At 39.8% G+C, this 16,678-nt stretch overlaps 1 protein-coding gene across 1 annotated transcript in view; it reads right to left on the reverse strand.

Moving 5' to 3' along the window:
* LOC138176109 (dynein axonemal intermediate chain 7-like) overlaps positions 1-16,678 on the reverse strand; it is a 93,856-nt gene that overhangs the window by 16,103 nt on the left and 61,075 nt on the right. Inside the window, exon 10 of the mRNA XM_069106852.1 lies at positions 866-950. Within this exon, the coding sequence (XP_068962953.1) occupies positions 866-950 (85 nt within the window). The remainder of the gene's footprint in view (positions 1-865; positions 951-16,678) is intronic.

The raw sequence follows: 16,678 nt of genomic DNA on the forward strand, positions 1-16,678 counted from the left end.
CTCTCTCCCTCCCTTCCTCCCTCCCTCCACCAATATATATGCATTCCAATTCTTGTTCTGGGGACAGTAATCCAATCACTACAACTATTGCTTCCTGAAACAGTATGTCACTTAACTGCCCAGTAGATCATCTCATCATCCCTTTGACACCCCAGAGCAAACTCCTTGTTACTGGCTGCTATTCCCCTGGATGTGTAATCCTGCCTTATTAGAATGCATGCTTCTTGAGAGCAGACTGTCACTTTTTGCATTTGAATCCCCAGCACTAAAGCTCAGTGCCTAGCACATAGTAAGTGTTTTTTCATTCACTGATTAAAAATTTCCAAGTGTGTTCTGGGGAGAGGGAAATGAGGAGGCGGTGAAAGAACCTGTCGTGAAAATATACCAAATTATAGAAAAATACTCAGAGAGAGAAGTATTTATTAAAAGAAGACGTAAAGTTGCTTAAGTGCTCAAATACATAAATCTTGATGGTCTTTTATTTACATCTTCCAATACATCCAATGAATGTGCAAAGGACTTGCCTCACTTCCTCCTGACATCACAAGGATATTAGTGGAAGACCTTGACTATCTACTTATTGGACCTTGCTTCTGACACATGACCAGCCTTACACCAATCTATATACCTCCTTTCAGGTCTATATAAAAGGTCAAGTTAATTAGAACACATTTATATATGTATACAAACATATAAGACTCTCATTTTTATATTTCCAAATTATAATAATATGTATTTGGAAGACTTCTAAGGTCCCTCCCACCTCTAAACCTATTAATCCTATAATCTTATTTTGATGAGAAGAAAAAAAAGATTAAATCCATAAGCTTCAATTACTCAAAAGAATGATAATTTGAGAGCTTACCTACTGATAATGATTCAACCTTTAATGATTTTGTTTCAGTTTCCTCTTTCTTTGCTTCAGCTTCTTCTTTTAATGAGGTAGTACTCTAGGGAAAACATATTCACGGGTATATTAAATTTAACTCAATAAAATTGTATTAAAAAGAAGACTATTATGGGCAGGATTCTATGTTAGAAGATAGGGAAGATGCAAAAAATAAGCAAGATATTATTCCTGTCTTCAAGGAACTTACAATACATATGCAAAGTCATGATATAAAGTGGAACAAGAGGGGCAAGTAGGTAGTGCAGTGAATAGAGCACCAGCCCTGGAGTCAGAAGGACCTGAGTTCAAATTCGGCCTCAGACACTTAACACTTATTAGCTGTATGACCTTGGGCAAGTCACTTAACCCCAATTGCCCTGCCCTTCCCCCTCCAAAAAGACAAAAAAAAAAAACAACCAAAAGAAAGTGGAACAAGGTAAGTGCATAAAAACAGTATAAACAGCTGCAAACTCATGAGATTTGCTGAAGTAAAGATTAATGGAAACTCAAGAACAGTTCTAGGTGAAAGTTGTAAGGAATACAAACTGTGTCAGGGGTAACACCTCTAGTCCTGATTCCCATTGGCAAGCTATGGTACTGGAGGATGGCTGACTACTCTTCCTCTCACAGTCCTAGGGATAGCCTTGAGAAAGTCCTCAATGTACTCATGAGCCGCCACTCAGGATGCCCCCCACTAATTATCAGTGGGCCAGTTGGCATTAATGAGTTTTTTTTTTTAGGAAGGGATATTTACTAAGCAGATATAGTGTCTGCCCCCAAACTGAAGGCTCCTTCTCCCCTTGCACATGTGAGATCCCTGGGAAGAAAGGACTCGAACTTATAGAGTATATGTGACAAAGAGTAACTCATACTTCCTGGGTTACTGGAGGCCCTTTTCTCTCTTCATGGATTTTTCATGAAGTCTCTTAAATAGAACTCTTTTGGGCTCAGAAGGCCTATAACCTTCTGACATCTCTGCGTCTAGCTTGTCCATGGTGTGTCTCAGTCCCAGTGCACACACTACCATCAGCCACTTTTGTTTCAGGTATACTGCTTATAGTGATGAGAAGTCCAAGTTGTCTTCTAATCTTCCAAAGTTCACAAAGTCATCCTCTAGTCAAGGGTGTGTGCGCGCACGTGTGTGTGTTACTCCCTGTAATGTAATGCCAAGGAAAGGTAACTTCCCAAGGTTCAAAATACCAGCATAGGTGCTCTCCATTTTATTCAGTGACCAACCAAGAACAGAGAAGATCAAAACATGACATCATTCAAAATACAGCATTTACTAAGGGTGATTAAATAATCTCCAAGGCCTACCCCACCCCAGGACCTTCCAATCATTCAATCAATTACAAAGTCCCTGTTCTAAATACTATTCCACCCCTAGGCTGTACCTTCATTTAGTCCACCACAAAGCCCCTCTTCTCAAATGGAGATTAGTTTCCAATCTAAGTAAAATACATTCATTGTTCAACCATAGAACACAAAAAGGTCAAAAGTTCACCACCCCTGGATCACAATTGAATCTACCCCAAGAGTTACATCAAGTTTAAGCACAGCACTTAATACCCAAATGGAGGTCTTTTCTTCATCTTGACAGAAGGCAAGTTCTCAGCAATCTTAGTTCCTGGGGAGACAAGGCTTAGCAAGGCCACAAGACACATTGCCAGTCCCTTCATTAACTCATCCTCTGTCTCTAGAACAGTCCTAGAACCCCTGAAAACATTAGCAAAATCCTCTCCCAGGATTTCTGTAAACATACAACAAGAAAATCCTTCTTCAGGGCTTCTGAACCAACAGAAAGGTTCCCAGACCCCTGCAACAACAGCACTGTCCTTCACCAGTGGACAGTATTCACTCTCTGTCTGCAGGACAGTCTCAGTAGCTCTGAACCAACAGAAAGGTTCCCAGACCCCTGCAACAACAGCACTGTCCTTCACCAGTGGACAGTATTCACTCTCTGTCTGCAGGACAGTCTCAAGCCAACAGCCAGGTTCCAGGACTTCTTCAACAAAAGGACTGTCTTTCACCAGTGGACAAATCTGGCAAAACAGCATCAAAACAGACAGACAAAGTACCAGCAAAACAGCCATGTCTCCTCAGTCCTTGGTAGCTCAGGGCGCAGGTCTCAAAAGTCCAGGGCAATTCAAAGTGGCCCCCAGCAATTCTATCAGTCTCTCTCTGCCTCCACGAGGTGCTGCTTCCAAAAAGTTCTTCTGCCTCTCTCTTGTCTCTCCAAATCTACATCACCAGCTCCTCCCAGTTCAGGACTTTCTTTTCACATCAACAAGTCCATCCCACAGGTGGGATTAACAAGCTCAGGGTTTTAACACAATCAATTTGAAAACCAAGCCAATACAGGGGAATCTTTCTATTCCATTACTATCACACTCCCTTGGGGTTCCCTTTACTGCTTTCTAATACTGGAGAAAGAGGTCTTCATCCTTAGAGACTGTTTTCCTGCTGGAATCAACTCTAATATACATAGGTTGGGATTTAAGTCAAATTCAGTCAATCCCAGTACTTGTTCTGAGTGTCATCATCTGATTTCATCCAATGGCTCCAAAGCACTTTGACACTCCTAAATTGATTAAGGACATATTCACACTTAGTTTATACCTTTGATCAATAATTCTAACTCAGAGCTGCTGTTACCTGATAAAGGTAAAGGTCATAAAGCAACTTATTCATTATACTGGGGCTCGAGTATATAGCACCCTTCTTATGCTAGTACTTCCCAACTCCCAATAACATTCCTATGACCTTCCTTCCTTGCCTTGGGTGCTCCTTACCTTTATTTTCTTGTTCACTAAGGACTTTACAAAGCATCTGAAATCCTATCATGTAAGCCATGCCTATTCTGTCTAGCATGTCTGATCTTGCAAGTAGTATTAAAAATATCAGACTGAGTGTCAAAGTATGTCTTCAGAAAACTTCAACAAATGTCTTGGGAGGTAGGTATTATTATTATCCCTATCTTACAAATGGGGAAATTCAGGCAAAGAGACGCTGAGTGACTTGCCTTGGAACACACAGCTAATAAACGGCCAGGTCTGAACTTAGGTCCTTCTGACTCCAAGCCTGGGGCTACCTAGCTGGCTCTCTTAATCTTTAGTTTACTTGTCTGTTTAAAATGGGAATAATAATACCTTCCTTTTCTGCCTCAAAGGACTCTCATAAGGATTAAAAGATATATAAGAAAGTACATTATGAACCCTAAATATCTGGAAACATAAGATATTACTATCTTTTTATAAACATGGAAGGATACACATTTATGTGTCCTCTGTGTCTATATTCAATACAAGTTTATTTTATCTCTGTATTAAATAAACTTAGGGAATTAGGGAATGTGTCTAATCTTAACTTTGTAAGGCCCTAATGATGAGTGCTCTATGGGCACTTAATTTCTGGTGATAATTATAACAGTTGAGGTTTTATGTTATTTGTATAAAGCCACTATACTTACACTGGACTATTTTAAAAGTGTAATATGTAATAATCAGAAAGTCAATATTGTCTTTGTCACAGAACAAATACTCCTTGTATAGCTTAATAACTGTTCTACTTCCCAAAGGTGTGGGAGGTGGGGGGTAAGGGGGTATCAATTAACTGAAACATGGTATTCAGAGCCCTCTACTGGCAAACAGAAATAGAAACAATAAAAAAGTCAATGCTATATTATTTGTAGCATGTCTTAATTTGCACTATATCCAAGATTATCTACCATACGTGAGTATACACAAAGAGATAGATTCTTTTGTGTCATCAAATAAATGTATGAATGCAAAAGATGGATTGGTCATTTGGCAGGAGTGGAGGATAATCGAGGCAGCCCATGGACTCTGCATGTCTCTGAAATGTCTGGCAAAATCAAGGAAGGCTCCAGCATATTGCCCATTAGTGAATTTATGAGACGGTGGGAAACCCAGAAGAAAAAAGTAATTCCACAAGTATAAGCAGAAAAGAACGTCCTGGGCACAAGGACTACAAGAGTGCCCAGAGGAAATGAAGTGAGATATAAAATACAATATTAAGTGAAATTATATCTAAGGAAGAAAGAATGGGAAGGAGAAATAAGAGTGTAGAACAAAAGATGGTAAACCGCCTTGCCCAAGAATTTGAAATCCCTGAAAACCAGAATGGGCCAAAGAAAAAGCAGTGGCTATATGACGGCCAAAAATTTTAAAGCAAAATGAAGACTAAAAAAAAGACATTAAGAAAAGGAGTGTAGTATATGCTATCTAAAATAATTGACCTGGAAATCAGGTGAAGAAGAAATAATTTTTAAATCATCAGCTAACCTGAAAACCAATGATTAAAAAACAAACAAACCCATTTACCTTATCAGGACATCATAAAGAAAAACTTCCCAGAATTTTTAGAACCAGAGGACAAAGTAAAAAAGAAAGAATCAACCTAACCATTTTACAGAGGAAAAAACAGGGAGATTAAAAGACTTGCCCACAGTTACATTGCTAAGAAATCTTGGGCAAAAGATTTGAACCCAGGTAGACACAATCTCCATTGCTTATTTTTCCCTCATTCAACTGTATGTCCTAGAATGGGCATAATACAATATGCAGTCTGATAGTGCAGTGGATAGAGTTCCAGACCTGAAGTCAGAAGGACTCATCTTCCTGAGTTTAGATCCAGCCTCAGTCTCTTACCAATGGTGTGACCCTGGGCAAGTCACTTAACCCTGTTTGCCTCAGTTCCTCATCTCTAAATTGGGCTGGAGAAGGAAATGGCAGACCATTCTAGTATCTCTGCCAAGAAAACCCCAAATGTGGTCATGAAGGTTTAGACACAACTGAAAAGACTGAACAACAATCTGTAATCTGGATTCTGAATAAAATCATCTAGCTTCCTGGGGGTATTGAGCTCACACTTTCCCTTTCACCACCTTTTTTGCATGGAGTGAAGAGAGGATACACAATTATCATTCACAATCATGAAGATGAATGGAATGAACTCACCCATAGACCCCAAAATGCGAATTCCCTGGAAACCCATGGCCAAAATCTAGAGTTCCCAAGTCAAAGAACAAATATTGCAAGCAGCCAGAAAGAAACTACTAAGGAGTTATAGTCTGAATCACACAAGATTTAGGAAGATAGCAGAATGGATTAGAAAGAATTCAATAATATATTATTTACTAGAAACATACTTGAAACAGAAAGATTCAAAGAAGGTTAAAATAAGGACTTTCATTTTTCTGTAGCAAAATCTATTATGCTACAAGTGAATAGCCAAAAGCAGAGGCAGCAATCATGGTTTCAGGAAAAGAGATAGTAAAAACAGTTATCATTAAAAGACCTAAAGACCTCCTGGCTCCCTCAGTCCACTTCGCCTCCGGCCCCTGCCCGCTCACCCACCATGCTCAGCGCCAGCTGCACTGCCGTTGCCCGCCTCACCGGAGCCGCCTCCCGGGGCCCGGCTGCCGGCCTCTGCCAAGATGGCTGGAATGGCCTTAGTCATGAGGCTTTTCGAATCATTTCAAGACGAGACTATGCATCTGAAGCAATCAAAGGGGCCGTTATTGGTATTGATTTGGGTACAACTAATTCCTGTGTGGCAGTAATAATGGAAGGGAAACAAGCAAAGGTGTTGGAGAATGCTGAAGGTGCCAGAACCACTCCCTCAGTTGTAGCCTTCACAGCAGACAATGAACGCCTTGTTGACATGCCTGCCAAACAACAGGCAGTCACCAACCCAAACAACACATTCTATGCCACCAAGCGCCTCATTGGCCGTCGATTTGAGGATCCTCAAAATGAAGTGCAGAAAGACATTAAAAATGTTCCTTTCAAAATTATCCATTCCTCCAATGGTGATGCCTGGGTAGAAGCCCATGGGAAACTATATTCCCCAAGTCAGATAGGTGCATTTGTGTTGATGAAGATAAAGGAAACTGCAGAAAACTATCTAGGACATTCAGCAAAAAATGCCGTTATCACTGTGCCTGCTTATTTAAATGATTCTCAGTGACAGGCCACCAAAGATGCTGGGCAAATATCTGGCCTAAATGTACTTCGAGTGATTAACGAGCCTACAGCTGCTGCCTTGGCTTATGGCTTAGACAAATCTGAAGACAAAATCATTGCTGTATATGATTTAGGTGGTGGAACTTTTGATATTTCTATCCTGGAAATTCAGAAAGGTGTCTTTGAGGTGAAATCTACCAATGGAGATACTTTCCTAGGTGGTGAAGACTTTGACCAGGCCTTGCTCCAGCACATTGTGAAGGAGTTTAAGAGAGAGACAGGACTTGACCTGACCAAAGACAATATGGCTCTTCAGAGAGTACAGGAGGCCTCAGAGAAGGCCAAATATGAACTTTCTTCTTCTGTGCAGACTGACATCAACTTACCATATTTGACCATGGATGCTTCTGGGCCCAAGCATTTGAACATGAAGCTAACTCGAGCTCAATTTGAGGGCATTGTCACTGATCTCATCAGGAGGACTATTGCTCCATGCCAGAAAGCCATGCAAGATGCTGAAGTCAGCAAGAGTGACATTGGAGAAGTCATCCTGGTTGGTGGCATAAGCAGAATGCCCAAGGTTCAGCAGACAGTACAAGAACTCTTTGGCCGGGCTCCTAGTAAAGCTGTCAATCCTGATGAGGCTGTGGCTATTGGAGCTGCCATTCAGGGAGGCATGTTAGCTGGTGATGTCACAGATGTGCTACTTCTGGATGTCACTCCCCTTTCTCTGGGCATTGAGACATTAGGAGGTGTCTTCACCAAACTAATCAATAGGAACACAACTATTCCAACTAAGAAGAGCCAGGTGTTTTCTACAGCTGGTGATGGTCAGACACAAGTGGAAATTAAAGTGTGCCAAGGAGAGAGAGATGGCAGCAGACAACAAACTTCTTGGACAGTTTACTTTGATTGGAATTCCACCAGCCCCTCATGGAGTTCCACAGATTGAAGTCACATTTGACATTGATGCTAATGGGATTGTACATGTTTCTGCAAAGGACAAAGGCACAGGACATGAACAACAAATTGTGATACAGTCTTCTGGTGGATTAAGCAAAGATGACATTGAGAATATGGTTAAGAATGCAGAGAAGTATGCTGAGGAAGACAGGAGGAAGAAAGAACGTGTAGAAGCTGTCAATATGGCAGAAGGAATTATTCATGATACTGAAACAAAGATGGAAGAATTCAAAGACCAACTTCCAGCAGATAAGTGCAATAAACTAAAAGAAGAAATCTCTAGAATGAGAGAGCTCTTGGCTCGGAAAGATAGTGAAACTGGAGAAAACATCAGGCAGGCAGCATCTACTCTCCAACAAGCATAATTAAAACTTTTTGAGATGGCTTATAAAAAGATGGCATCTGAGAGAGAAGGATCTGGAAGTTTTACTTCTGGGGAACAGAAGGAAGATCAGAAGGAGGGGAAGCAGTAATGTCACCAGTTGACCTTGACTGGAGCAGAAATTAGGAAAACATTTGTGAAGCTTGGGGATGAAGGGGCACAAGGCCCTTCCTGAGCAGAAATGGGCAAACTTCAGTCTTACTGTGTTTTTGCAGTATTCTATATATAATTTCTTTAATGTATAAATCTAGTGAGTGTATTAGCTAATTATCATTTGACAGGTAATTTCCCCCAGCCTATCTTTATTTTCCAGCTGCATGAAAGGGGCAGGGGGGATTCACTGATCATTATAAAGGCTTGACACAGTTGTCTGCAGCAGTGACTGTGATTCTAAGGAGTGAAACAAAACCATGTCATAAAATTGAGGGGAGGGGACCATAATCCTTAAAAGACTCAGTAGGGACTGGTCTTTCTAGTTAGCCAAGTACTGATCAGCTGTGACTGATGGACTCCTTATCCATAGCCCATGCAGGGCCAGCTGCACTGCCAGAGAAGGTAGAAACTAGATTGAAAGATATGGGTCTGCTTCGTTCTATCTAGAACTATTCCTTTTGAAACAGGGTGATTAATGAGACTCTTCAATTTACCCAAAGCATTGTTTTCTCCACCTTCCAGCTTTTGCTTTGGGTACCTACTTCCTTGATAATTGTTCTTTTGATCCATTCTGGATTTTTTTTAAGAAAAAATAAATATGAAAAGAACATTAAAAAAAAGACCTAAACAAGGAAATCAAATTCAGTTTAAAGATATTATAGATAAGAAATCAATATCAAGGAGGTGAAACCAAGATGGCCAGGAGATTGGACATTTTGGCTGAGATCTCCCAAAATGAATCCTCTAAATAACTTTTTGAAAATGTTTCATATCAAATTCTGAGTAGGCTGACAAAAAATATATATTAAAAGTCAATATCTCATTTTTCCATCCTGGGAAAGCTTAAGAGGACTAAAAGAGAGGTCTACCAACAGATGATGGGGAAGGGGTTGTCCTGAGATCAGGTGGAAGAGGTAGCACAGATTATGGGGCCTAGAGGAGGAGGCAGTACCTGCTGTGGTGGCAGCAGCAGCACCAGGAGCATTAAGAGGACTAAATTCCTGCTCAGAAAGATAGTTTAGAGGACCACTGTGCTAGCACTGGGCACAGGATCAGGTGCCATTTGGCAGCTGCTTCGCCTCTTACCCAGTTCTGGGTCACAGTTTCAGGGTGGAGAGGAATGGTTAAGCTCTGTGGTGAAGAAGGAACAGAGGCCCTACCTGGGTAAGAAACAGAGCCTAGGCCAGAATAGTAACAAGAACTCTCCCTGGAGCACACCACTTTGGAGGCACCAAAAACCTACAGGCAACAGAGCAGTCTAGCCATCTCCCACCCCAATTCCTACCCCCAGAGGTGAGAAGAGCCCAACTATCATGCTCCAAAGACAAAAAATAAATTGGAAAATGAGTAAATAGCACCAAAAAAAACCAAAACAAACAAAAAAATTTGACCATAAAAAATTTCTATGAAGAGAGGGAAGGTCAAAACACAAACTCAGATGACAATGACTTGAAATATCTATAAGAAAAGACTCAAAGAAAAATTTAAATTGAACATAAGCTCAACAAGAATCCATTAGTGTGTCAGTTTTTTCCAGATATTCCACTGCTAGACATATACCTCAGGGAGGTCATTGAGAAAAAGAAAGGATCCATATACAACAACATATTCATAGCAGCATTTTCTGTGGTATCAAAGAATTGTAAACGAGTAGAGGTCCATTAAATGGGGAATGGCTAACTAAATTGTGGTACATGGATATAAATAAATATTAGTATGTCAAAAGAACAAGCATGGTAAAAGCAAACAAACATGGACTTACATTAACTTATTCAATGTTAAGTAAGCAGAGGAAGGAAAATAGTAAGCACAATGATTAGAACAATGTAAACAGGAAAAAATCACCAGAAAACAATCAAGATTGAATATTGCAAAATTATAAACAACAAATTTTGTTGAAGAGTTATGAGAAGGTACCCCCCTCTTCTCTCTTCGAATGTAGAGGTTAGAGTCCACAGATGTGGAATATTGCAAACAAAGTTAGTGGGTTTTTTTCCATTTCTTCTTTCTCTAAAAAATTTTTAAAAATTTATTTATTTTTAGTTTTCAACATTCATTTACACAAGATTTTGAGTTACAATATTTTCTCTCCCTGTATTTTCCCTACCCCACCCCAAAATAGCAAGCCTACTGAACACACCTTCCCCCGATCTGTTCTCTCTTATATCCTCCTCCTTCACCCCCCTAACTTTCTAGTAGGGAAAGATGGTTTTCTATACCCTAGTACCTGCATATCTTATTTCTCAGTTACATGTAAAAACATTTTTTTTAACATTTGTTTTTAAAACTTTGAGTTCCAGATTTTTTCCCCTTCTTCACTCCTCACCCACCCCCATGGGGAAGATAAGCAATTCAATATAGATTGTACATGTGTAGTTAGCCACATCATTTCAATAGTAGTTATATTGTGAAAGACTAACTATATTTCCCTCCATCCTATCCTGCCCCCTCACTTAATCTGTTTTCTCCTTTGACCCTATTCCTTTTCAAACATGTTTGCTTCTAACTACCCTCTCCCCAATCTGCCCTCCCTTCTGTTCTCCTCCCTCTTATCCCCTACCCCCCCCCATTTTCCCGTAGGGTAAGATACCCTATTGACTGTGTATGTTATTCCCTTCTTAGGTCAAATTCAATGAGAATCAGGTTGTCCCATTCCCTTTCACCTTCCTGCTCTTCCCCTCCATTGTAACAGTTTCTCTTGCCTCTTTTATATGAGATAATTTACCCTAATCTACCTTTCTTCTTCTCCCAATAAATTCCTCTCTCACTTCTTAATTTTATTTTTTAGATATAATTCCTTCATATTCAACTAATCCTGTGCCCTCTATGTGTACATGAACATACAAATGGCCACATACATATATATTTGTATATACATACATCCTCCTATACATACATATATATTCCCTTCAACTATCTTCATACTGAGAAAAGTCTTATGAGTTACAATTATCATTTTTTCATGTAGAATGTGACTAGTTCAACTTTCGTAAGTTCCTTATGATTTCTTTTTCCTATTTTCTTTCTCATGCTTCTCTTCCTTCTTGTATTTGAAAGTCAAATTTTCTGTTCAGCTCAGGTTTTTTCATCAAGAATTCTTGAAAATCCTCTATTTTATTGAATGACCATATTTTTCCCTGTAGCACTATACTTAGTTTTGCTGGGTAGGTGATTCTTGGTTTTAATCCCACCTCCTTTTTCCTCCACTTCTCTTACTTGATTTTCAAATCCTTCTTGAGCTACTCCATGGCTTGTAACCAGTTCATATTTTTTCTTGGAGGCTTCTGATGCAAGGATTCTGACTTCAATGTCTTCCTCCTTCTCTATGCCTTGATCCTTTTTGTCCCCCAAAAAGGATTCTATCATCCATTTGTGCTTCCATTGCTTGCTTATATTGGCAGCCAATTACTTGACTTTTGAGCTCTTTGCCACAGTAGAACTCTGCTTCCAGAATGGAAAGAGCTATGTCCCAAATCGTTGGTATTTTTGCAGCTGCTGGAGCTCTTAGATGGGCATGCTCTCTACAATTCCCACATGCTCTGGCTCACTGGTCACACACCCCAGGACCACCACCCAAGACCACAATCTGGATCCAAGCAGGTCAAAGCAAGAATGTTACCTTCTGAATGGTCGCTTGGTCCCCCTACAATCTGCAGGCCAGGAGCTCCAGAAGCAGCCATGCAGCAGTGGCTGCAGCCACTTCTCACTCCAGGGGTAGCAACTGGACCACACTCTTCTATCCTTCCCTTGACCAACCAAGTTCCACACTGACCTTTTACTTTGTCTTTGGCATTTATGGACTGAGAAGTCTGGAAACCACTATAGCTGCTGGTAATTTACTCTTGTGATGTCTGCTCTAGCTGCCACTTGTAGGGGCCACCCTGGGGCTAAAACATGGCTCAGGTGGGACTGCCCTCAGCTCCCAACACGCTGCAATGGACCCTTCCTGCCAGGCTTCCTTCTGTGGGAGATTTGTTTCTCTTTGTCACTTTGTGGGTTCTATAGCTCTAAAGTCTATTTAGAGTAATTTTTTACATGTATCAGAGGAGGTGGAAGCCAGAGTTGCTGTTTCTACTCCGCCATCTTGGCGGAAAAATCCTTTATCATAATACATGGTTTTCTGACATCACAGAAAGTAAGAGCTATGGAGGGAAAATCTAGGCAATTGAAAAACAAAAGATGTTAATAAAATCCATTTAATGGAGTGTCAAAAAATAGAAAATCTCACAAATAAAAATGTCAGCAATTGGACAACATACTACAATATGGAATGGTGGCTGAGGAGATAATTTTATATCTCTAAAAACTTTCAACAACAAAAGAGAAAAAGAACAGATAACAATTATTATTATTTGTATAATCCTTTAAGGTTTGCAGAGTCCTGTGTCATCTCTTTTGATCAATGCATGCTACTAACTAATGCATGCTAACTAAAAAAAAAACTAGAAAAGCAAAAATTATAAACAACTAAACTCCAAACTAGAAGTTCTGAAAATAAGGGAAGAGGCTAACAAAACAGAAAATTAAAAATGTAATTGATTAATAAAATGAGCGATTTAAAAAAAAAATTAGTCTGAGCGAGTCTGAGAGGAAAACCAAATTGTAAGAAAAAGAAAAATGAGAATTCACAACAACCAAAATAATAAAAAGGAAACTGTCGGAAACTATTTTGCCTAATTATATGCAATAAAACTGATTACTGAGACAAAATGGACAAATATGTACAAGATTATAAAATACCCGGATTGGTTGGTTACTGTCCTTTGTTCTTGAAGAAAACCCAAATGACATCATTATGTTAGAATACCCAGATAAACAGAACAAGAAATACATTATTTAAATAATTAGAAAATTTATGAACCATAAATAAGCCTCCAATGGTGTCCGATTATGGAGGTTCAGGATTTGTGTAAATGGAATGCTCGGCACTCCAAGAAGATCCAAAGCAATTTCTTTAGAATATTTATTCAGAATATATGTATATATGTATATATAGGCAAGTGAGAAAGAAACCAGAGATAACAGAGTAAGAGGCTTAAAGATAGCAGAATAAGAGCAACTATGATTAATAATGGATATATATATACATACATACATATATATATATTGGAATATATATATATATATTTCCAAGCATCACTGTTGCAGGGAAGCACCAACACACAAGCTGGGGAATTCCGGTACAGCTGTCAGGGTCCTACATGGAAGGGTCTCAGGTAAGATGTCTCCTCCATAGGTGAGATTCCAATTTGGGGTCTGAATCTTACAGTGTAAATAGTGTTGAGAACAAAGAGGGTATACTGCCAGGTGTTTTTAGCAAGCATCATATCTTGTATCCTGGGACAAAGGCCAATCCCTCCAAGGCCGCCCCAAGAACGATGTTTCCTTGGAATGGCTAGTTCCAGGAGTTGGGCAGTTATCATATCTCTTCTCAAGGACCTGGCTAGGGTCCCAGGAGAGGAGCAGCCTTCATGTTCTCAGGATCCCTGTTCCCAAACAGCTCAGGGTAATAGAAAGGTCATATTGAGTTGGGACCTTGGTTTGTATAATCTTATTCCTCATAGAGGAATACTTTGACCCTTCAAATGGGGAGAAAAAAAAAACAGGAGCAGGTGGATTTATATGTGAATTCTACTAAAACTCGAAGAATACTTCCAGTATTATATAAATTGTTTGCAAAAGATAGAAAAATGAAGGATCCTTCAAAACTTTTTCTTTCAGATAAACTGGGGTTTGATATCTAAATCCAACAAATACAGAGCAGATAAAGAATATTACAGACAAATTCTGAATGAATATTGACACAAAAATATTAAATATTAGCAAAGAAGCTACAACATATTTTAAAAATTTTACATTATTATCAGGTTATAATACCAGTAAATGCAGCACTTGATTATGAAAACTATAAACATAATAAAACATCTTTGTAAAAATAATAATAATCAAAACACAACTGTATCAATAAATGCTGAAAAGTTTTTGACAAAGTCTAACATTAATGTCTATTCAAAGCAATAGAAAACATAGGAATAAATGGACAAGTCCATAATGTCATAAAGAAGTATCAGGGTGGAGTCAAGATGGCAGAGTAGAAGCATATCATCCCCACAGCTTCGGCTTCCACCTTCCCCAATTCATGTAAAAGGGGACTCTGAACAAACTTTGGGGCTACAGAAGCCACAAAATGACACAGAGAAGCTAACCTCCCATTGAGGACAGCCTGGTAGGCTGGCAGAAAGTGGCCAGCACAGCAATCTGGGAGCCCAGCCCAGCCCCACGCTGAGGTTTTAGCCCCAGGGTGGGCCTGACCAGCCACCGGCTGGAGGGACTCCAGATTACCAGCAGCTGTAGCAGTCCAGAATTATCAACACATAGATGCTAAGGACAAAGTGAGAGGTCAGCGTACAGTGGACTTTGGGACCCAGTAGTTGGGAGTGCATTGGCTTTTGCCCCTGGGGCAAGAAGCTGCTGAGGGCTGTGGCACAGCCCCTGCTACATGGCAGCTTCAGCTCCTGGCCGGCAGACTGTAGGGAGACCAAGCGACCAGTCTGAAGGGTAATCAGTTTTGCTTTAACCTGCTTGGATCTGGATTGTGGTCTAGGGTGTAGGTCCTGGGGTATGTGTCCAGCTTGCCACAGCGTGTGGAGGCTTCACCAAGGGCACCCAACTAACACCTCCAGAAGCTGAGAAAACCCCAGCATTTGGGACGAAAGCCCCCTTGTCTGGTGGCAGAGTCCTACTGTGGCAAAAAGCCCAAAGGCAAGTAATTGAGTGGCAACATGACCAGGCAAAGGAAACAAAGCAAACAGAAAAACCCAACATGAGACTCCTATTTTGGGGACAAAAAGGATCAAAGCATGGAACGGGAAGAAGACAGTGAAGTCAGAAGTCCTGCACCAAAAGCTTCAAAGGAAAATACGAGCTGGTTACAGGCCATAGAGGACCTTAAGAAGCAGACAAGAGAAGTGGAGGAAAAATTGGGAAAAGAAATGAGAACAATGCAAGAAAATTACAAAATGAGAGTCAACAGCCTGACTGAGGAAAATCACAACTTAAAAAATAGACTAACTCAAATGGCAAAAGAGGCTCAAAAAGGCAATGAGAACAAGAATGCCTTAAAAAGCTGAGTTTTCCAGATGGAAAAAGAATCTCAAAAGCTAACTGAGGAGAATCATTCCTTCAGAATTAGATTGGAGCAAATGGAAGCTAATGACTTTATGAGAAATCAAGATGCTGTTAAACAGATCCAAACAACTGAAAGAATAGAAGGCAATTTGAAATATCTCATGGAAAAAACCACTGACCTGGAAAATACATCCAGGAGAGATAATTTAAAAATTGTTGGACTACCTGAAAGCCATGATCAAAGAAAGAACCTAGAAATCATCCTCCAAGAAATCCTCGAGGAAAACTGCCCTGATGTTTTAGAACCAGAGGGAAAAATAGAGGTTGAAAGAATCCACCGATCACCTCCTGAAAAAGATCCCAAAAAGAAAACTCCTAGGAATATTATAGCCAGGTTCCGAAATTCCCAGATCAAGGAGAGAACATTACAAGCAACCAGGAAGAAACAATTTGAATATTGTGGAAACACAATCAGGATAACCCAGGATCTGGCAGCTTCTACACTGAGGGATCATGTGATATTCTGGAGGTCAAAGGAGCTGGGATTAAAACCAAGAATCACCTACCCAGAAAAACTGAGTATCATATTTCAGTGGAAAATATGGTCATTCAGTGGAATAGAGGACTTTCAAACATTCTTGAAGAAAAAACCAGAGTTCAATAGAAAATTTGACATTCAGATACAAGAAGCAAGAGAAGCATGAAAAGGTAAACAGAGGAAAAGAAATCATAAGGAACTTATCAAAGTTGAACTATTAACATTCCTACATGGAAAAACAGTAATTGTAACTGATGAAATTTTTCTCAGTATGAAAATAGTTGAAGAGAATATATATGTGTGTGTGTGTGTGTCTGTATATGAGGGTATATGGGAATATGAATACATATGTAAATTTGTGTATATATGTTTACAGGTATACATAGGTAGAGGGCACAGGACCAATTTAATAGGAAGGGATGATACTTAAAAGGTGAAATTAAGGGGTGAAAGAAGAACATAATGAGAGGAGATGGGGAGAGACAGAATGGGGTAAACTATCTCATATAGAAGAGGCAAGGGAAAATGGTTACAATGGAGGGGAAGAATAGGAAGGCAAAAGGGAATGGTGACCCATTCTCATTGAATTTGGCTTAGGGAGGGAATGAAATACACACTAAATAGGGTATCTCACCCTA

This window comes from Petaurus breviceps, unplaced genomic scaffold (assembly GCF_028583685.1).
Source record: "Petaurus breviceps papuanus isolate PSGF00001 unplaced genomic scaffold, PetGlider_PUasm1.0 81, whole genome shotgun sequence".
Lineage (NCBI taxonomy): Eukaryota > Metazoa > Chordata > Mammalia > Diprotodontia > Petauridae > Petaurus > Petaurus breviceps.